Source organism: Cyclospora cayetanensis, unplaced genomic scaffold (genome assembly GCF_002999335.1).
Source record: "Cyclospora cayetanensis isolate NF1_C8 unplaced genomic scaffold, CcayRef3 CcayRef3_contig_59, whole genome shotgun sequence".
Taxonomy (NCBI): Eukaryota; Apicomplexa; class Conoidasida; order Eucoccidiorida; family Eimeriidae; genus Cyclospora; species Cyclospora cayetanensis.
The window spans coordinates 55030-76489 of record NW_020312579.1 but is presented as its reverse complement, the minus strand read 5'-3'; the positions used below and the strand labels follow the sequence as shown (position 1 = coordinate 76489).

The 21460-nt window shown below is 52.7% G+C and overlaps 1 protein-coding gene across 1 annotated transcript; it reads left to right on the top strand.

The window, feature by feature from the left end:
- Nucleotides 1-2818: 2818 nt before the first annotated feature.
- LOC34623325 (glycogen debranching enzyme) lies at nt 2819-15171 on the top strand. Its single transcript, XM_026335070.1, has 23 exons — nt 2819-2966; nt 3263-3415; nt 3643-3919; nt 4566-4649; nt 4829-5104; nt 5238-5430; nt 6181-6641; nt 6896-7025; nt 7295-7342; nt 7421-8359; nt 8423-8533; nt 8908-9863; nt 10099-10231; nt 10597-10752; nt 10930-11094; nt 11351-11722; nt 12420-12584; nt 12819-13033; nt 13224-13269; nt 13425-13726; nt 14563-14719; nt 14802-14865; nt 14987-15171. Exons 1-23 carry the CDS (start codon nt 2819-2821, stop codon nt 15169-15171), a joined length of 5736 nt encoding a protein of 1911 aa, XP_026190855.1.
- The last annotated feature ends 6289 nt before the right edge of the window (nt 15172-21460 follow it).

The window sequence follows — 21460 nt, the reverse complement described above, 5'->3', positions numbered from 1 at the left end:
GTGTTAGCTAGACACAGCTTTATATGCTGGCATTGAAAGGTATGTTGTTCCTACATCCTCTTTGACGCCTCGTTCTTGGCTCGGAACCGACAGTTGTGCGTGGATCTGGTGTGTTTCCGGGTAGAATTCGATGTACACGATGCGGAGGTACCACTGAACTAGTGTGTACTCCTTACACATCTTACGTGCCTCCTGTTTTCTCGTAGCGTAAAGCTCGCGCGTTTCAGGCCTCGAACAACAGCGAGCCATAGCGCCTCCGCGGTAGTGGTCGTTTGGTGCTTGACCATTGCTGGCAAGTGTGTGTGGTCCTAACCATCAGTTTCACTTGGGCGGATTACTCACACGTTTGCTTTTCGGATGTGGACTGTCTAACTGCTCATGCTTACCTGGGGAATAAAAACAGTGCGGTAAGCCCTCCAATGTCTTGCACGTAGCTGGTTTCGATGTACACGTGTGGAACACGAGGCCATGTGTTTTGAAGTAGGGGGAAGGCGTAGAGGGCTAAATTACGCTCACACACTTCTTTTACACTAGTTAAATTACATTTAAATAAAAGCTAGGAAACAAGCGACTAAATGGTTTGTCTTCCTGCACAGCTAGCTTTTGCAGAGTAACTCTTTTTTTGATACAAAAAAGGTAATGTGTGCATCTTGCGTATATCCCATCTGCAACTAGCTCTGAATGATTGGATTCCTCAAATGGTGCCTCTACGCACACGGTAGCTAATCATATCCCTTTATATTTGGAATTCAAAGAGGCGGGGACAATTAGAAGGGGAAAATCTTTCGGGAAACACTCAATAACTTCCGCTCTGTATTATTGAGTCTGAGCTTCAGGCTCGGTGCGGGGTTTCTTGGAGCGCTGCACGTTAAAGACCTGCAGTAGGAGACGACACAGCAACTGTGGCACACACCTCTTATTAGATTTTTTCAAACAATCTTTGCTATCTGAGTTTGGATCTGAAACCAGTCTTTTTTCTGCAACATTTTTCAGATGCTTTCTTGTAGGAGCTTATTCTCTCACCTTAAGTCCAATACTACTGGACGTGAGGACTGTTGGAGCCCATCTGGGACAGCCAGTATTTTACGTCTCGTTGAATATTTTGGATGGGCATAACCCTGGATTTTGGAGTTCTAATCTTTTGGAAAGTAGGCCCATTATCTGGAGTAGGGCACTCGCTCTACATTAGGTCTCAGTAGGGAGGAAACTAACTCCGGAATGAAAACAAACTCGGATTTAGTTTTGAATGTTCTTTTAAAGCGCATCCATTTGCACTGCCCTGGCCTCTCAGTGTTCGCATATAGGGGAAGCATGACTGCTAGGGTGGGGGTCGCTGCATCCTTCGAGCACCTCCACTCTTTCCACCTAGTTTGCACATAGCATCGAGCGCAGACAGACACAACCTTGCTTCGTATTGTATCAGACTGACGCTACTCTGTGATGAATGGAGAGATACGAATAGCCAAAACCAATTAGGCAGCTGTTTGCCAGTTTATATTTAATTAGAACAAATGTATTAGAAATTGCAAGTGAAGCTTAGCGTGCTATATTGGGTCTGTATATACTTTTCGCTTTACAGCAAGCCTAAGTCCGTGCTATAGGACCTAACGCTGTGTGCCTGCACACCATATTGCACTATGTGGCCGGATTCCATTGAGTGCTTGGAGTGCTAAGAGGGATCAGAGAAAAAGTCGCGATCGAGCTTTCCTCTCGCATCATAAGCCGAAACCCTGTGTGGGGAGTGGAAGAAAGGTCAGAAGGGAGGCCGCTCGTAGGGAAGACTGCAGTCTTTTGAATTTCGGTACGGTTTGGGTTGTGGAGATTCCCATGGGCACCATGGGAGAAGGGATACGGAGATACGGTGACCTCAGTGTACAGGCACACAGCAAACATATACCCAGAATATTGGCTGCACTATCTGCCTCTGGGAAACTGTACCAAGGCGCGCAAAGAGCGCGGCCCGCTTGAACGAATCCTATTAAATATCGACTAGCCCGGGTGTGCGAGTGAGCGATTGCCTAAGCCCGCTATTGATCGAAGATGACGTGGATAGGGCCTCTAAATAGAAGAAATTTCATTTTTCTGGTGTCGCCCTTGTGTCCTTCGCGCGTAGTATATCTTGGAAATTTTGAGCGATCGGTACGCCCATTGCGCGCCACCGAGTGCAGGAGAGGAAGTATTCTGTGCTCCGTGGCATTGCTGCCCTACCAGGATACATAGGGATAGAAGAATCAGTGTTTAAATCCCTACATTCACCGTGATTTGGGGTGTATCGACACCTCAAAGGTCGATGAGGGCAGTCTTGCATGTTGCCGGTTGCAGCGGCGCTCAGTGTCGCCAGGCGAAAGATAAGGCGTGGTGGGTCGTTCTACTATGTACATTTGTGGCTAGGGAATGTTATTTTTCAGATGTATTCATAGATATGCCTTGAAAGGACGAATGCGCATTACATATACCGGTGTGTTAGGGAAAGTGGTGTGACCGACCGTTGCTATGGAGGCGCCCGTAATTCGGTGCCCGAGTTTCCCTTCTTTTGCTGTGTTTTAGTGCCAAAAAGGAACCAGTGGCCCTAAAATGCTCGACATAATAGGGAATCCTCTGTACTAAGTGGAAATGCAGGTTTCCGGATAATTACTTTGTGCTCCTATTCTCGACGCTGTATAGAGGAGAACATTGCATGAGAAAGCGCAGCGAAGGGTCGAGCCCGAGGGTGGCTGTGGTGAGGTCCCCTTAAAAATGTCTTCCTCCTCCTTCCTCCTCCACTTCCTATTAATTGACTTCTTTCCACCATCTAAAAAGCGAATTAGACTGAAGCAAGATGACCGCAGCGCTCCCTCCAGACCCCTCGTCTGGGATCAGAACTCCCTGCCGTGAACCGGAGGTCCGCGGAATGTACTATGGGGAATTCGACGGTGAGGGGTCTCTCAAAAAGCCCCAAGGCTCCGGAAATTTCCGCGTCAAAAAGGGTAAGCACCTTTCCCGAAATTGTAAGGGCCGCCTAGTGCCTATCCTGGGAAGCTCCCGCATCCAGGCTATTCAATCTGCGACCATGGAGACCTTGCCCCCAAACGCTGCCTTACCTCCTAAAACACAGCACATAGGGAGTACCCCCCGGCACGCCTAAGTGTGCATGCCTTAGCGCTCGTGATTTTCGCCCGTGGCCCCTCCTGCCTTTCCCTCTCGGGGCCCTGTCTCCGCTCCTAGCTGTGTGCACCTGCGCGTACACCCGAAGCGACTGCGTGCCTCCTGCTGCCAACGACAGGGGACACCATCCTGCTGAGGGCTTACGAAGGCACGCAGAAGCTCCCCGTGGCAGGATGCACAGCCACCGACCCCCTAGGCAAGGAGCTGGTGCTCGACAGCAGCCGCGACACCCTTGGAAACTTCACTTTCGTCCTGCAGGCCGAGATCCCTGGTGAGGCTTCACGGCCGATTCTTGTGGGAAGGAAGGAGGGGGGCGAAAGAGCGCTCTCTGTGCTCGACTGCGCCCACGAGCGCTTCGTTCAGCGCGGGACGGGGGAGAGAGAGGGCTGCAGTTCTTTCCCGAAGACTTTCTCGTGTCTAAACTTGCATGCGGGGGAGGGAGAAGCGACGTGGCTCTGTATACACCCTCACACTGAGGGGCCTCTCTGTGGCGTGCAGGGCCCTACCGCCTATGGCTCACGTTCGACGCTTCTTGCGAGTCTGGAGTCCCCTCCACTGCCACCAGCTCACCCTCAGGGAGACAGGCGCAGTCGTCTCCTTCCTCTCAGTCTTGGCTTCAGCAAGAGCACCTGCAGCAGCCGCTGCGAGGGCCTCATAACATCATTATTGTGGAACCAATCATCACACTCAAGGGAAAACCGATCCACGCGGAGGCCCTTAGCGTACAGACCGTCCTCTCCCGCTCCCTGGGAGGCATCAAGCGCTGGTGGCGGATGTAAACACACACATACATAGACACATACATCAACACACATAGACACATATACACATAGGCATAGACACATATATACATAGGCATAGGCACATACATACATAGGCATACACACCTACATACACACATTCATAGGCATAATAGACACATACATAGACACATATAGAGACACATGCTCATACACATGCATACATGTAGAGCCACAGACACATACATACACACATGTAGAGACACATACACATATACATACATACACATTGAACCATAGAAACATACACGCCCATAGAGGCACATACACATATACATACATATACACACATACACATACACACACATATACATACACACAAATATACATACACACAAATATACATACACGCACATATACACACAAGGACAAGCGAAAGACAAATAGGCATGCAATCCCACAAGCCCATAGGGTAGTCCATAAATCCTGGTTTAGTCGATGCATGCTTCATCGGAAGTGGGGTCGGCTGGCGACGGCAGAAAGAGGGAGGAGGCGGGCGCTCTTGAGAAAGTCTCAGCTGGCGTTTCCGCTGCAGCTGCTCCCTTTGCTGCAAGTGGAGTGAGAGGGCACAACACAGCAGCGTCAGGCGTGCTGTGTCTGTGTGTGTCGTGTTTTCTGCAGGTTTCAGCATACAAAGGATATGGGATACAACATGGTGCACTTTACTCCGCTTCAAACCACTGGAGAGTCTGGCAGCTGCTACAGGTCCACTGCCGCAAGCAAGCACGGAAATCCGAATTTCCCAGCTTTGCTTCCTTCCAGTTTGGCACCACAGTTTCCCTGCGCCTAGAGAGCTAAGACCCTTCTTTGCTCCCTTGTAGCGCATGCACCGTGTAGGGTTTGCGGCGTTTGGCGCGTTTGGGTGTGTTGGTGCTCGGCTGCAGTCTTGCGAAGCAGTTGGAGATAGATGCCTTTTTCTTCCGAGAGGAAGAGGATGCATCTGAAGCAGCCTCTCAGGGAGTGTCTAGCAAGGGGACCGCCAAAGTGAGCGCTGCTTCGAAGGGGACGGCCTTGCCCAAGGATGAGGCCGAGGGCCTTCAAACTTTGGCATTAGCGGTGACGATGCTCGAGAAGGAGCTCGGAATTCTCTCTGCTACCGACTTGGTTCTCAATCACACTGCAAACAACAGCGAGTGGCTTGTGGACCACCCTGAAGCAGGGTATGAATCGAGGTTGAAGGGGGGTAGGGCTTGCTGCTTTCTGCGTCTGAGAGGAGTCAAAGGGCGCGACCGGCTTTTTGTGTCGCACTCCCTGCGGCCTGTTGCCCTCTTGCGTCTGGACTTGCGCCTTCAGCTTCAGCGCGTGGAAACACGAGTGCGATGCGTGTGCATTTCGAAGGTATAACTTGGAGAACTCGCCACACTTGCACGCGGCGTTCGAGCTGGACTGCGCTCTGCAGTCCTTTTCCGCCTCCTTAGCTCGCGGGGAGCTGCGAAGTCAGTTTGGCTGTTCAGGCATCATCGACACAGAGGAAGACTTGCGCCGGGTGCTGCATGCGCTGAACGAGAAGGTCATCAAACCCTTCCACTTTGAGTCATGGTTCACTATGGATGTACTGCCCCTCCTAGACCGATGGAGGCAAGACCTGTGTAGCGCAGTCTCAAGCACTGCTAAGCAGCCGCACGACTTTACAACGCCAGAAGAACGGAAGGAACGCGTCTTCCAGATGGTACAAAGCTTTCAAAGTGCTTGACAGCGTTGTGTGAAAGAGCACGCCCTGCATACGCGTGCGCTCGTGTCCACTGTACGGGATGTCTGGTTCCTATGTGTATGCGTAGTGTGTGTGCGCAGGTGTATGTGTAGTATGTATGTGTGTGTGTAGTATGTATGTGTAGTGGGTTTTTGTGTGTATGTGTAGTGTGTGTATGTAGTATGTATGTGTAGTGGGTTTTTGTGTGTATGTGTAGTGTGTGTATGTAGTATGTATGTGTAGTGGGTTTTTGTGTGTGCAGTGTAGTGCGTGTATGTATAGTGTGTGTATGTGTAGTGTCTGTATGTGTAGTGTCTGTATGTGTAGTGTCTGTATGTGTGTGTATGTGTAGTGTGTGTAGTATGGTTGTGTGTGTAGTATGTATGTGTGTGTGTAGGACGTATGTGTGTGTGTAGTCTGTGTGTGTATGTGTAGTGTATATATATATATATATATATGTGTAAATCTGTGGTGTATCTGCGGGCTGCGTAGATGTACAGATATATGCATAATATATATATGTGGATATGTGTGTTTATCTTTTAGGCCCTGCGTGAGACAGGCATTCGTCGAGGCCGGCCTGTGGAGTTTGCTGCGGGATTTCTCTCTGCCTTGTATCCGTCTGTCCACTTTGAGTCGGAAGTGCACGGAGCCTTAACGGCAGCGAAGGATCGGTTGTTGCAGGAGGCGCGGGCAGCGCGTGCGAATTGTTTGAGTGCCATAGAGGGCTTGGTGCGGTACGAAAGGCTGCAGTGTAAGCGGGGGCCCCTCTCGACGGACCACTGGAATGCCCTCGTGCCCAGATACTTCACCGTGTTAGTCTCGAAAGAGACAGCAGCGCCTAGCAGTTTCGCCAGCAGCGGTGCTGCGGAAGGCGCAAAGCCTGTCGCTTTGGCAAATAACGGGTGGGTTATGGGGTGGGATGCCACAAAGGACTTTGCGGCTCCCGGATCGCTTGTGTATCTGCGGCGAGAACTTGTTGTCTGGTCGGATTGCGTGAAACTGAGGTAGGCCTTTTGCGCCTTAGTGCAAGCCTCTTGGAGCGCTTGCGCTAACGTCCTCTCGAGCTGGAAGGCAGCACGCGATGGGGCAGCAGGTGTTCGTGCGTTTCCTTCTGGGGTGGCGGGGGCCCCTTAGAAGAGCGGCCTGCAGGGGCCCCCTGTCTGTTGTGTGCACGCGCGCGTTGTAATTATGTCTGTGGCAAACCCTTTTAGCCGCTGCATCCGACGACCTGTGCGGAGCTTGGACTTGCGCTTGCCAGGTATGGGTGCCGGCCGGAGGATTCTCCGTTCCTCTGGGAGATGATGGAGAAGTACTGCAGAGACACTGCCAAGATCTTTCCAGCCGTTCGGCTCGACAACTGCCACTCGACCCCCATCCATGTTGCTGCGGTAAGGTGGGGAGAGGTGGGGAGAGGGAGAGGTGGGGAGGTCAAGGATGTTGGCATAGCGGCACCTTTTTTCCTGCGCAAAGATATAGAGACATGCCTGTACGCGGCCTTTCTCCCCTTTCGCGTGGGGGCTGCTGCGCGCTCTCTGTGTATCCGTATTGGCGGTGTTTGCCAGCAGATGGCGTGCTTGGCGCTTAGGAACTCGAAAGGGGAATTAAAATGTCAGCGGGATCGTGCCTGTGGTGTGTGGGGGCGATGCATGCGGTGCAGCACATGTTGCGTGAATGCCGCCGCGTGCGTCCCGACATTTGGGTGTACGCTGAGCTTTTCACGGGCAGTCAGGAGGCCGATCTCCACTTTGAGCGCCAGCTGGGCTTGAATGCGCTTATTCGCGAGTCCATGCAGACTCGGAACCCAGGGGACCTTGTTTGGCAGCTGACGCAGTTTGGCGGTAGAGACGCCGTGGGAGAGCTGGATTCACGCCCTGCGTACTTGCAGCTGCCTGCAGCAGGAGCAGGAGCAGCAGCAGCAGTAGGAGAAGCGTTGCGTGGCGAGCAGGGGGCTCTCTTGAAGCCTCTTCCAGCGCGGCTGTGCCCTGCTCTGTTTTATGATTGCACTCACGACAACGAGCCTGCGGCAAAGAAGTTTACGCCAGCGGCAGCGCTGCCGTTTGCTGCCCTCGCCGCGGGGGCTGCGGCTGCATGCGGGAGCACCCGAGGCACCGACGAACTCGTGCCGGAAACGCTCTCCGTGGTTCATGAAAGACGCCTGTACAACGATTACCATCCGGAAGCTCCCCTGCGAGATCCCAACAAGGCAGACGTTGGAGCTGGAACATCCGCAAAGAAAAAAGCAGGGCACGCGGCAACAGCGCTCGAGAAGAAGGAGGCCGAAGAAAAGGAGGATGAAGAGCAGCAGCAACAGCAGCAACGAGAAAAAAGAACTGTGGAAATCACGTGGCACGGCGAGGCACAGCGCGTCGTTCTGCGTGGGGAGTGGGACTGCTGGCAGAAGGACGTCGAGATGGAACGCTGCGCGGGAGGATTTCGGTGCGAGTTGAGGGAGGACGCACACTTCGTGATGCAGGTGGGAGGTAGGCAAGCAGTTACCAAAGAGGCTGTGCAGTACAAATACGTTGTTGACGGCACGTGGACGCTGGACCCTTCAAAGCCAACCGCGACCGACTCCCAAGGGAATAGAAACAACCTGGCAATGCTCCCTGGCACTCGCCATCACGCGCAAGGTATGGCTGGAATGGCTAGCTGGCATGAGCGCCATCCCCGATCTGTAGAACCGGGTGCTAGAAAAACAACAGCCCACTCTGCAGCCTTCTGTGCGTGAAGGTGTCGCTTTTTCCCCTCGCTCTCTGAGAAGCGTCTTTTTCGCCTTCCTTCGTAGTGTACGACCCTGGTTCTAGGGAGACTGCGCCTTGGGGTGGTACTCTGCACGTGTGTCTCAGAGACTCTGCCTGGACTACTGGCCGTACGTCCCACACTCAACAGCCTCCATGTGCGCTTAGCTGAGGAGGGGTTCTCGCAGCTTTCGGTGTCGCTACAATCGGACGATGTCGTTCTGCTTCAACGCTGCAACCCCGTCTCGTTGGAGTGCTGCTACGTCCTCGCGAGGTGTGCGTACAGCTGGAACGCCCCCGGCGGGCCGCTGCCAGAAGTAAGTTGAAGACTCCAGAGAGAGAGACACGAAGTCGCTTTTCGCCGCGGCCTACCTGTCGCGCCTCGACTGTGTTTTGGTGCATCGCGACGCTCGAAGCGCCGTGTGGGAGAGCCCTCCGCACTCTCGAGGCTGTTTCCGTGTGCTGTATCCGGGTCGCCTTATTTGACTGTTCAATGGGGGCGGGCTGCTGCTTCTGCGAGGCGTGCGTGCAGATCCAGCTGAGCGGTCGCATCACGGAGGTGCCTTTGGTGGCGAGTCTGTTCGTTGGAGGCAACGCTCTAGGGGACTTCCAGCCCAACCCCGCCCGCATCAACGGCTTGGCGGGTTCAGCGCAGGTCCACGCAGGTTTGGAGGCGGTCGCCAGCTGGACATACAGCTCAGAAACGGGGCTCACCACTGTGAGGCTGCACGATTTCCCTCCCGGCTCAGTGGCCGTGGCGTTCACGGAGCCGGAGAAGCGCGCGCTGTTGCAGCAGCTCGAGCAGCAGCTGCAGGATACCCTCTCGCGTACGCCCGCCCTGCTGGCGCCAGCCTCGCCGGCAGCTCTCAACAGCCTCATGTTCCGCTGCAATCAAGAAGAAACAGACGCCTCCGGCGGGAAGCGAGGAGTCTACGACGTTCCCGAGTACGGACCTCTGGTGTACTGCGGCCTGGCCGGGGTGGCTGCGGCGTTCGACGCCGTGCGCATGCTGCTCCCCAGAGACCAGCTGCAGCATCCTTTGTGCAGGAATCTTGTGGACGGAATTTGGCTCCTGGAGTACGCCGCGGACAGACTGACGGAGCCCACGCTGCTGCCCCTGCAGCAGCAGCTGCAGCACACCGTGCAGCTCCTGCAGCAGCTGAAGGGCTACGCGTGGATCAGGCCGCGCATCGCAGACAGGCTGCTCAGTGGCGTGTACGCGCAAGTGGGCGCTCTGGTGCTGTCGCGTCTGCCCGCGGCGTCGGCGATTGCCCCCACAGACTCCTCAGTGGCGGCCGTCGATCCGCTGCTGCTGCATCTCCTGACAGCCACGCTGCAGTTCTACGGGCGAGTGCCTTCTTCGCCCTTGGTCTGGGGCACGCAGGAGCCCAGCCTCTGCGCAGGCCTTCCCCACTTCACCACTGGATTCATGCGCAACTGGGGGAGAGACACGTTCATTGCCATCGGCGGAAACCTCATCGCGACGGGGTGCGTGAGTGAGCCCTCAAACAGGCGGGAGGGGGGCGGATGTCTCGGGCTCGGATGGCGAGCGGCGTTTTGTGGCTTTCTCGCCGTCAACGCGGCTTTGCATGGGCTCCTCGAGTTCGAAGTGACTGCGCCTCACGGGAATCGCCAGAGGGGCCGCGCGGCGTTGGGGCGGGCTGCAGAAGTCGGTGCGCATGCATGGGACTGTGCGCTCGCATGGCTGCTGCCCTTCTTGCAGGCGCTATGCGGAGGCTCGCGCAGAAATCCTGGGGTATGCGCGCGTTCTACGTCACGGCCTCATTCCGAATCTTCTAGATGCCGGCAACAACCCACGCTACAACGCTAGAGATGCCACCTGGTTTTTCATGCAGGTAAACGTTTCGGGGCCCAGCACTCACCTACCCCACACGCTCCAGCTGCAACTCCATTCCCCCCCCTCCTGATTTCCTAGCGGGAAGAAACAACACCGAGGTCTTGCAGGGCTGTGGGTGCCGTTCTTCTTGCCTGTCCTTGGCGCCAGCGGGCACCTTTTCCTCGAACGTTCCACTGCCACATGTCAAAAAGGCACACTTCCCTGCTCGCCACTTGGCGACGAATGTTTGAGTCTTAAAGAGCTCGGGGTCGAAACCTCCTTGCGCACAAACATGTAGTAGTAGTAGGGCTTGCCCTCCCGCTTTGGGCCGCCTTCGAGCGTGCGGCTTTTCTGCGATGGACGCGTGCGTGGCGTGTGCTCCAGGGAATCCAGGATTACTGCAAAGCAGCGCCTGAAGGTGTGGACTTCCTGCAGACGCAGGTGGAGCCCAAATATGGCGTTCATGCGTCGCAGCTTCCTGAACAGCAGATTAAAACCCTCGCGGATGTGATGCACCATATTCTTGCCTCCCACGCGAAGGTGCGAGAGCGGCTTGAGGCGTGGAAAATGGGGTTCAGAGTGTGGATATATGCGCCCCTCTTGTTCGCTGCCCTGACTGTCAGCTAGCTCTGCGCATTCTCTGATGGCCTTTGGTAAGCGGCGTACGAATGGCGGTGTCGCGAAACAGCGTAGTATGCTGTGCAAGTGTCGCCTCAGGGCATCTCCTTCAGGGAGTGGAATGCTGGCCGGCAGCTAGACGAACACATGCAAGACAAAGGCTTCGATATTGAAATTCGAGTAGATCCCAACTCGGGTATAATCTATGGCGGCAACGAGCTGAACTGCGGCACGTGGATGGACAAAAACGGCTCCTCAGACAAGGCAAATCAAAGACTGCTAAACTCCAAACTCTGAGCCGACGCCCCACGATTGACAGAACGCTTGCACAGTTTTCTGTTCTCCAACTGGCGTGCGAATTTATCTCGGAAGCAGTGATGTATTTAGTGGCTGGTGGCTCTCGTTGGAGGCGCATGGCCATATATGCATGCAGGTGCTGCTCTGTCGTCTTTTTCTTCTGGACGCAAGGCCCCTCATTGACATCTTTGTGTGCTGAGGCTTATGCCTCTTTGTGTTCTAGGCTGGAAACAGGGGGTTTCCTGCAACACCCCGGGACGGCGCGGCGATAGAGATTAATGGTCTGCTTAAGTCAGCATTGCGATTCGTTTCTCGCCTTCCTGAAAACGTGTTCCCCTACAAGTCGGTCTTTTTCGCTGATGGATCGGAGTGTATGTACACCCGGTGGGCGTCGTTGCTGGATGCAAGGTTCGAAAAGGTCTTTTATGTTCCACTTGCGCCGGAAGAGGACGCCGAGTACTTCCTCGAGCCTAAGCTCATCAACAGAAGAGGCATTTACAAGGACACGCACAAGGCTTCAACTCCCTGGGCAGACTATCAGCTCAGGCCCAACGCCTGCATTGCCCTAGCAGTAGCGCCTGAACTTTTCCGACAGGTACGTGAGGGCTTCAAACTGTAGTGGCTACGGCCTACGGTGTGTATCTGTGTGTGTGTCTGTCTGTGTATCTGTGTGTGTGTGTCTGTGTGTCTGTGTGTCTGTGTGTCTGTGTGTGTCTGTGTGTGTCTGTGTGTCTGTGTCTGTGTGTCTGTGTGTCTGTCTGTGTGTCTGTGTCTGTGTGTCTGTGTCTGTCTGTGTGTCTGTGTCTGTCTGTGTCTGTCTGTGTCTGTGTGTGTCTGCCTGTGTGTCTGTGTCTGTGTGTTGTGGGAATGATAAGGGTGTAGGGTTTTTGAAGGATTCGAGTTTTTTTCTTCCATGGAAACAGAACTCCCGTAGCGCTTGAAGGGCATGTGGTGGGGGTAGCTTATGGGCAGGGAAGTCAACTGGTCGGGGTTGAAGCGTATTGAGCTCGGCGATGCAGTGCGTGGCCGTCTTTTTTTCTGAGACGTGGGCCTTTAAGTGAACACGTCATGTGTGGACGTCTCAGTTCAAGAATGCAGGACTTGGGGTGTAGCGTCTGCGCCATGATGCAGCGATCCGGAAATCAGACATGAGGTCTGGGGTTTTTGCCAGTCTCGGAGTCTGTGATTGCAGTCTTCTTGCGTGGCGTTCTTCGAGGGAGTATGCCAGTTGGGGGTCGGTGAGAGGCTTTTTTGCGTTCAGAGCTTGGGGTTTGGTTTCTGTGACTGCACAGGACCACGCGCGTAGCTATCTGCATGCTGTAGAGGAGTATTTGCTTGGAAACGACCAACTCGGCCTCAAAACTCTCGATCCAGGGGATTTGCAGTACCGACCTGACTACGACAACGCAAATGATAGCTGTGACAAGGCTGTTGCCCATGGATGGAACTATCATCAAGTAAGCAAACCACGAGGCCCTCACGATTGGAAGCCTCCTCATGGAGGCTTCTCAGATTGAAACGCGTTATGAAGGAAGGAATCCAGGAGGGTGGAATTTTTCTATACGACCGATAACAGAACCTTCAGAAAACCCCTTGCAGAGTGATCAAAGCGCAAACTTTTCGCATAGCCTTCTTTACACTGTGAGCTCTCCGCCGTGCGGACTGCCGATTCTGTTTGCGTGGCTTCTAAGGGTCCTGAGTGGGTGTGGCCTCTGGGATATTTTTTGGAGGCGAAGCGGCTGTTTTTTGATGACAGTGGCGCTCCTGCAAAAGGGCCCACCAGCCCCCATTCCGGTGTGTCTACAGCCGCAAGGCGCACACTACTCAGCTACCTGAAGAAGCACCGCGATTACATCCGAACCGACGTGTGGCGCTCTCTCCCAGAGCTGACGAACCACAGCGGCACGTAAGACGGCCAGAGGCTACCCCATAACGGGTTGTGGGCCTTTATGGTACCAGGTCCTCTTCCAATCTTCATTTTGTGCTTCCCCTTTGCGGGGATCGAGCACCTAGTAGCGAGCTGCCTCTGTGGGATCCAAATCTTCGAGCAAGCGCGTTCACATGTATAATGAGTGTCTGTTTTGCCCTCCGCGCAGATATTGCCGAGACAGCTGCCAGGCACAGGCTTGGTCCGTAGGGACGGTCCTCACTGCGCTGCTGACCCTAGCCTCGGCGGATTCCAAGGTTTAGGCTTTACAGGTGCTCAATTTGAGGTTTTGCTTCCATGACTTTTGCGAGCAGGGGATACCATACAGGGAGTCTTTTGGCCTTTGGCTTCCTCCAACCCTCCCCTGTAGCTGACAAACTCGGCAACGCGTTCCGTTGTATCTGGCTCGCCTGATAGTTTTGTAAGCAGAGGGCTAGGTAGATCGTCAAATATCCCGTTATATGTGAAGCTGGATGTGTCTGACCAGCCAGAAACTAGTAACAGTACTTTTGTGCTAACGGGCACTCGCGCACCGCAAAAAGAATTCATCTTAATCTGTTGTGATACTGGGTTCCAGGGTTTATGGCGTGCAGTTGATACAACACGTGAAGGGCGCTGCTTTATAAAAGCACTAGCTGGGGTTGCCCACCACCTCGTGTGGCGGAATATTTGGTAACAAGCGCGGCAGGAGGGGGGAGAGGGGGTAAAGGGGAGGGGACAGGGGAGAAAAAAGAGTACCTAGACTATCCAGTTTTTTACAAAAAAGCTTCGCCTTCCTTCCAATTGACTGCTCTATAGACGCTGGCTCACTGGAGCAGATCCGAGACGGTACACGAGGTCGTTAAACGATTTGATCCCCTTGGCCCACGGCACTTTCTGAACAGAGGGTCAATGGCAGCACAGAATTGACAAAGATATCAGAAGCGCTGCCAGCGATGGTGGCGCTTGCAGACACCCTCGCAGGCTCTAATGAAAGCTTATACTTATTAATACGATAGCGTTCTAGCGGCAGTTACGTTCCACACGGATGGGATATCAATGGACTACACAGCCGGATAGCAGCGTCTGAAAGGGCCAGATGGCTTGTAGCCCACGGGTGCACACAATTGCTAAGCGCTCAGTAGAGGAATGAGAACGAAAAGGCACATTCGATTGAGGAATGGAAAGCTAGGTAGGCGCAGTATAAGCGTCGCTTCCTAACAAGGCAAATGTGATGTATATATATATATATATGTATACATATATATATATATATCGGAGGAACAGATCGACGCCCGCAGTACACCCCAGTCGTTTCGTGTCAGGGATTACAGAAAGAAAAAGATCATCTTTCAAAAGAGACGGGTGTTGGACCTTGAGGTAAGACCCGTCTAGATCTTGGAGCATAGTACAATTTCAGGCATGTGCTCGTCATTAAGCCCACCATCCAGAGTCTCTAAAGGTACATTATGCGATTAAAACAGTTTGGGATGCGTACAGCTTCCCGATACGCTAAACGGCTTGCTTAGCCCAAAGTATGACATTCCGGATAACTGGCGTGAGAAGGAAAGCCTTATCCGAGATAAAGGAATAAGAGTTTTATCCTCACTGAAGTGTGCGAAAGCAGAGAACGCGCTAGAGCTCGAGTGTGTCTATCAAAATGCGGCCGGAGAAGCTGTTTTTTGCGTAATGCGCTACTCAATGTCTGAACAAACAAACTATGCAAGCAGAGCGTATAGGCGTAGTCCCTACTACGCTTATAAGCAAGAAATCCTTATCTATAACCTGTAGCTTAGCACAGAAAGTGTTGCCTATGGTGCCTCCTGTTCCGAGTAAATGATACTCCGCATGCCTGTATCTTTTATACTTTGGCGTGTAAAACAACAGAGTGTGTTCTAGTTCTGCTGTGGCAGTATTTGAGTGCGCACGCTGAAATCCGTGATCCGAAATAAGCACGCATAGTCTATCATGCCTTATCCCAAGGTTTCTACGATGCAACACCAGGGACACATTTGTCGGACCCCTACGGCAAACATGCGACCCAAGAGATGGACAAGCGAACTAAAACTGCCCTCTACACTCGCCTACCTGTGAGCAAACCTAATGAAGTTACCCCTCTGTGTGTGTATAAGCCCTAGAGCGGCGGCCTCGTTTTGGATGTCGATTCGTGAAGAATGTGCAGTCCTCCGATTAGCCACAAGCATATACCAATGAGCTGCCCTAGCTACCCTGCGTACCTTCATATAAACATCCATGCATCCAAAACCTTCCTGAAGGAGCTTCACAATAATTGCCCTTGAATGTTGAACCGTCCACCTAGAAAGTCGTGTTTCGTCAACAGTTTCGGAATTCAAAAGATCCCTACACATGCCATCTTGAAAGCCTGCTGCATAGCAGTACATCAGTAGTTACTATGCTTTGAGCTTTCTGTTTAGCCATATTCCTGTTTGACGCAAGTCGATGGTGTCTCTGGCACACGAAACGCAGTGTGGGAGCGCGTTCTACCGCCAACTTGGGACCGCTGCCCAAAAGCATGCTTCCTCTAGCTGTTTCGCACAGCACAAAGAAAATGCTGCTACTGCTTTTTCGAAGGGCTACTCCCAAAACTTATCCTTGCTGCCTGCTTGTTGGGACGCATCCAGTCTGACAAAACAACCGATATCGACAATGCCGAGCGAAAACGGGGTCACGGGGAGTGGTACTTCCACATCGCCAACCTTCTCATCATGTGTGATAATTAGGACCGGATCTCGCAAGTTACCTTGTGAAACATTGTTCGTAATGCGGCGTATGCCGTGATGCTCCATCCTTACCGCCTCCAAAGGCAACCAGATATTAAGTTCTGGAAAAAATAGCCCTCATCTTCTCTGTTTGCCGAATTCTGCAAGGCCCGTAGCCTCCCTGGTGCCTGAGTTACCACCGATGATCTGCTGCAGAAGCACATCACGTCCTATTAGCTTTTTACGTTCTGCTACCAGTACAGAAAACGTTAGTGTGTGCCAGGCGAAACCTTGCCTGCAGCACCAAGCCCAACAGCAGTTCGTAGTGCCAAAAAGCAGTGGAACAGATTGTGCATGAAGTTAGGAGTTGGACGCTTTCTAATGGCACCTTTTTTGTGGGGCTCTACACAATGCTTTGGGCATTGTCGTGGCATGCAGCTTTTCAAGTCCCTTCCATTTGGCCTATAATCCAGTGCGTTGTGCCCATTCAAGAAGCGCAAGTGGAGTTGCACCGTTCCACCAATGCAGCATGCAGACCTCTAGAGATCGTACACATATATCCCACCACAGGGCAACTGGACACATAGATGCCCCTAACAAGGAACTGTATAGTTGAATTAAAAGGTTGAGGCAGTGGACTAGTGTGGGATTGGCCTGCGCCTTCCGAAAGATCTCTCATATTTATCCGTGTCACCTCAAGGTGTCGAGAGATGCAGACTTTTGCAACAGGCCCTCAGCCTTGTAAAAAGAGTAGTCGCTGCCTTGTTATTGCTTAAAGGTGTAATATGAATAGGCAGATCCACACAAAAGGAATGCACTGTACGTCGCCCCAAGGCAAGCTTGGGCTACACAGAACTTTGAGTTTGCCCTGCTTAAAATCTTTATCATGCTAGTATGCGCTCCTGACTTATGCACAAGCCTAAGATCTGCCAAAATGTAAAAGCATGTATTCGCAGGCCTGGTCCTCTTTTGTTTTTTGTCTCGTCGGAATATCAGCGGCTTTCATCGGTTTAAGTCCATAGTCGATGCTGCTTCGGCCAGTAGATGCCCGCAACGCCGTTCATTCTACACATTTAATGCCGACATGAATGCGAAGCTAGCATTTATGGAAAGGTCTGATGACACTATCATAAGACTTCAGGGATACGTACAGCACTGGAAGGACGCGATCAACACGTACACCTGCCTGCAGTCGGCGGCAGCGTGTGGGGGGTTTAAAGGTTGCGCTTCTGGTTTTGCATATCCCCATGTGAACGAGGGAAAACATACCACTGCATTACATTGCAAATCAGTAGCAGCAAAACGAGTGCCAACACAGCAGAAGGTTGCTGCCTTTTTGGGATGCAGGCAAGGAGGTCACCGGAGTCCCTTCTCATATGCCCGTTCACTCTATGGGGGCACCTATACCATTTGTGGGGGATACCAGCTGCCAGGACTAGGAGGAAGACTGTGTCTGAAATAAGGAACGAGCAAGTGCTTGACGACATCAGGGGCAGCACGACCAACAGCCTAACTCCAAAAGCATGTACTTAAGATGCAGCTCGCCTGCTATCTTGCTCTGGCCTCCTGTCCGCTTCTTCCTAATACGTCGTGGAACACACACCAGCAGTAACACAGCTTCACGAACAACAACAACTCAAACAAAAGCAGTTTCTGTTGCTTGTAGGATGCCGGAACACCCGCAGGCAGCAATCGCCGACGCAGCAAGAAAAACAACCAGGTCTTCACACGTTTGCAGAGAGCTTATTCTCTACTCAGGATCAAAGGGGTGCCAGCATGGAAAAGGGAACTGGAAACGTTTCGGATTGAGGTGGCACCGACGGACGCAGCTACACCAACAACCACAGCAAGCGCGTCAGTAGGCTGCGCAGCAGTGGAAGCAAACGCGGAAACACCTGAACTGAAGCAACACTATTCGAGCGTGCATGAGCAAGTAGTCCTACTTCGAAAAAACAGAAACAGCACCCAATGCAGCTACAGGACAAGCATCGGAGGGCGGTGCAGTTACACCACCGGCACCAAGTAAGGCCACAGCAACAACGACACAAGCAGGAAATACATCGAAAAGGGATTGCTCTGCTGGGTCAACACCATCAGAAGTTTCAAATGTTTCACGAAAGGATTTTTCTGTGGCTTATTCACAAACGAAATACAGTCAGCGGCGCACGCAACCGAAAATACAAAAGGCACAGCAATAAGAGAAGCAACAACTCTAATGCGATCAGCAGCAGCGCTGCTTCGCAAGTGCGCGTTTCTGGAAGATCAGTACTAATCGACTAGCTCAAAAGTACATAAGCCAACTGCTGCTTTTAGTGCAGAGTTGGGAGAGCAGAGGCAGGAGACCAATGCCCGCAGAACCAGTGGCAGAAACAGCAACATCTTTGTATTTCGAACAAAGCAAGCTCATACGTCCCTACCCATCTCAGCATTCCATGAACTTCAAAGCTACACTTGTTAGCGGAATAGCCGGGCACCTACGGCAGCAACGCACGGCAAAAGTAGAAGCAAGACCGACAAATATTCACTGCAGGCAGAAGCACCTGTGTGCAGTCTCATATTCGCTAGAGACCTTTCAGTGCCCCGCGCGTGGTCTGGCAGAGGGTCCTGCAGCAATGGTGTTGCGACTTTTAGCTGCCTGCAGAAGCAGAAGACAATTTAGAACCTGACAGATGGCAACTGTATCTTCCTCCGCGCTCTGCACCTGGTCCTGGGTACGTGCTTCAGGAGCACCATGCCTGCGGGCAGCAGCACTTAAAGCAGCATTGGCAACGTGGCCAGAGCATACTCCGATTGGAGGCTTAAGAACACTCGACGACGCAAGGGCAGTAGCCGCATGGGCAAGACTACTGGTGAGACGGGAAAGCCTGGTTTGACCGCATCGAGTGTGTGCAGGGCTGCAAGCGACAGAGCTTCAACGGACTATCTCTCTTCGTACAAGCTGTAGAAACATAATGACAGATCCGGGGCAGCTACGACGCCGGCTGCTGTAGATACTGGAGGATGGAGAAAACGAAAGAGCAGCAGCATCTGCTTCTACATCAGTACCTGCTGCACAGTAAATCCAAAATAATATGAGCAATGGAAGCCCCCTTAGCGTGATTTAGGGTCTTAGAACCCCGGTACATCGACCGCTAAGCCGTTATCTCTCAGTAGCTATTATTGAAGGGAAGGGCTGCATTCGCAACAAAGGGCCAAAATTTGCAAACAAGGCACTGGAAAAGCAACAACAAAGCACATGCATGGCTGTGGGTTTCCATCTGTGGGCAACATTGAGGGCGCCAAGCTCTCTGACACACCCGTTGTATGCCTTTCGCTTTGAAATGGCCTTCATTGCTTTTCTCTCTCTGTCTCTCTGTCTGTCTGTCTCTCTCTCTCTCTCCTGTTTCCACCACCCAGCGCTTGGCTCCTATGTCATAGTATTTCCCTCGGCACCTGCTAATCCTGTCACTTCTTTGAGCCTCCGGCTCTCGCTTGCTGTCCTTGCCCTTTAAGTTCTTTGTCACTTCCCAGAACTGTTTTTGTGTCTGCCGAGTGAACATTTGCTGCCTTTGTATCCATCTGCCTGCGTCGCTTCTATTATTAGCCTCTGCAAAGATTGCTTACCGGTTTTTTTCTGCCAAATATTTCTTATACTCTCGCTTCTCTCGTGTCTGCCCCACCGTCCTTCTGCCTCTGTACACACTTGGCTCTTCCAGGATTGTGCTCAGACAGGTGCCTCCGGTGGAGGAATGCTTCGAAGCATGACGATTTTCAGAAGCGTCTGATCAATAACGCTCTTTAGCTTCGCCATCTGGAATATCAGAAGCATACCTGGTTACCTGCAATATCATTGTGAATGTCTGGTCATTTCCACCGTGAGGAACGCCTCAGAGACGCGCCGCGGCACTGCCAGTGAGCACTGGTACCCCACCGAAGAACCACATGAATCCTCCACAAGGGCTTCAGCAGAAGTTCTATCAGCCCTAGGCCACAACTGTATCGCCACGTCTAGGTGTGAGCAAGGCGCTTTTCAGCTACAACAGTAGCTACACCCAAAGTTGAAAAGACGTGTGCCTGGTGCCCTTCAGGTGCGTCTCCCTGCCCAAGGGGAGAGAGGGGCCAAGAAATCATCGCACAGAGAGCTCTGATCTTCGCTTCCCTCAGAGATCAGGACGTTTTAACTCTTGGCTTATCGACGTGGAGGCCTCCATGTGTCTCTCTCTCGCAGGACGACACGCCTGACAGCCTGAAATCATGCCTAGCGCTCAGCGTTGAATCTTGAACTCGTACTACATCCCAATGTGCAAGCAACTGCCCCAACGAATACCCGGAGCAACAGTCTAGAGGCTTTCCCAGCGCCTGGTTTCTGGCGCCAATAAATGATGGAGAGCTTCGGCTTTGGCTTATAACTGTGCTCTGCTTTTGTAGCCGAAAACAGGAGCTGTTGTACAGTGCCTCCTTTCCGAAGATGAAGACGGCTACGGATTACGACCTGAGGCGTGCGCGGATAACCCCGCACTTCCGAAATGGCTTTGATGTGCAGCTACAGGTTGTTCGAGGACCCCACAAAGGAGGTAGAAATTTCACGCTGTCTTCTTGGATCCCATACTCTAGGCGTAGTTCCACAGACACGGACTACAACATTCAAAAAAGCGAAGCTCGCATTGGGCCCGCTGCAGTAAACGCTTAGAACTTGGGGATAAGATGCTCTTTTATGCCAAGGGATACACATACAAATGCATGACGCACTGAGCAACTTGGCTTTCGAATCTGGGTGTATGACTGCCTCCTGTCGCCTTTCGCCTACTGTGCTCATTCAGCCTCCCCTAAGAAGCGCCTCGTCAGTCAAACATATAGCTAGACCCCTCTCTACTGGCTGCGGTGTCTAGCATGCATGTTCATGGGTAGTGCACGCTTGCTTGTCTACATATGCATGACGGCAACTAGACAAGCGCCTCTTAGCCTTGGTAGCGCACCAAGGTACGAGCGCGCGAAAGCGAAACGCCTACCGTCGTCTCTAGAGGTGTTGTTCCTATTTTCCAAAAGTGAGCGGCTGCAATAGAATGGCAGGAAGTGAAGTGCAGGTTCTCACCTACAAATCACAGTCGCTAGGCCCTAACGTGTAGGCGTCTCCCTGCACTCGCGCCAGCGTCAAACTACGGCTGCACCTACAGCCGAAGCTGCTAATCTGCACCTCTGCTTTTAAGCGCCTATTGCACACGACGAACTGCGTGTAGGCGTGGATTACAGCTAGGAAAGAACTCGAGCGGCCTTTGGTTCTCGAGTCTAAGAACCAGTGGTGTAGCAGTCCATGGGAAGTGGCCGTTCGGCAGCGGCTGCTGCTGGATCGAAAAAGCGAGTGCTAAATCTTCGACGTTCGCTCAGGAGACGCGCAACGCTCGCAGCCTGACAGTCCGAGTCAGACTTGTGCTCTTCATCGGCACGAAGAAAGCGCCAACCCTTCCCCAAGCTTGCAACTAACTAGAACTGCTCCAAGCTTTGGCCATGTTGCAAGAACGGCCTTACGCTTTTTGAAACCCCAAGCGAAAAGCCAGTCGACGCCGAGCATCCCAGCAAACGTTTTTTTCGCGTTCACACCTAAGCATGCCAAGACTTGAGGGGACTGAAAGACGAGCTGCTGTGGTTCGAGGTTTCTGCTTTGCCTGCCAGGCCGCTCGAGTAGAGGCGATTCGGCGCAAGAGCCTCCCCCTTTCCCCAACATCCCCTT

Excerpts from the sequence above, each read along its gene's own strand:
- LOC34623325 (XM_026335070.1), top strand. The coding sequence starts at position 2,819 with ATGACCGCAGCGCTCCCTCCAGACCCCTCGTCTGGGATCAGAACTCCC. Across the intron at positions 7,026-7,294 it reads CCCCCATCCATGTTGCTGCG|CACATGTTGCGTGAATGCCG; the intron begins GTAAGGTGGGGA and ends CATGCGGTGCAG. Across the intron at positions 10,232-10,596 it reads CCACCTGGTTTTTCATGCAG|GGAATCCAGGATTACTGCAA; the intron begins GTAAACGTTTCG and ends CGTGTGCTCCAG.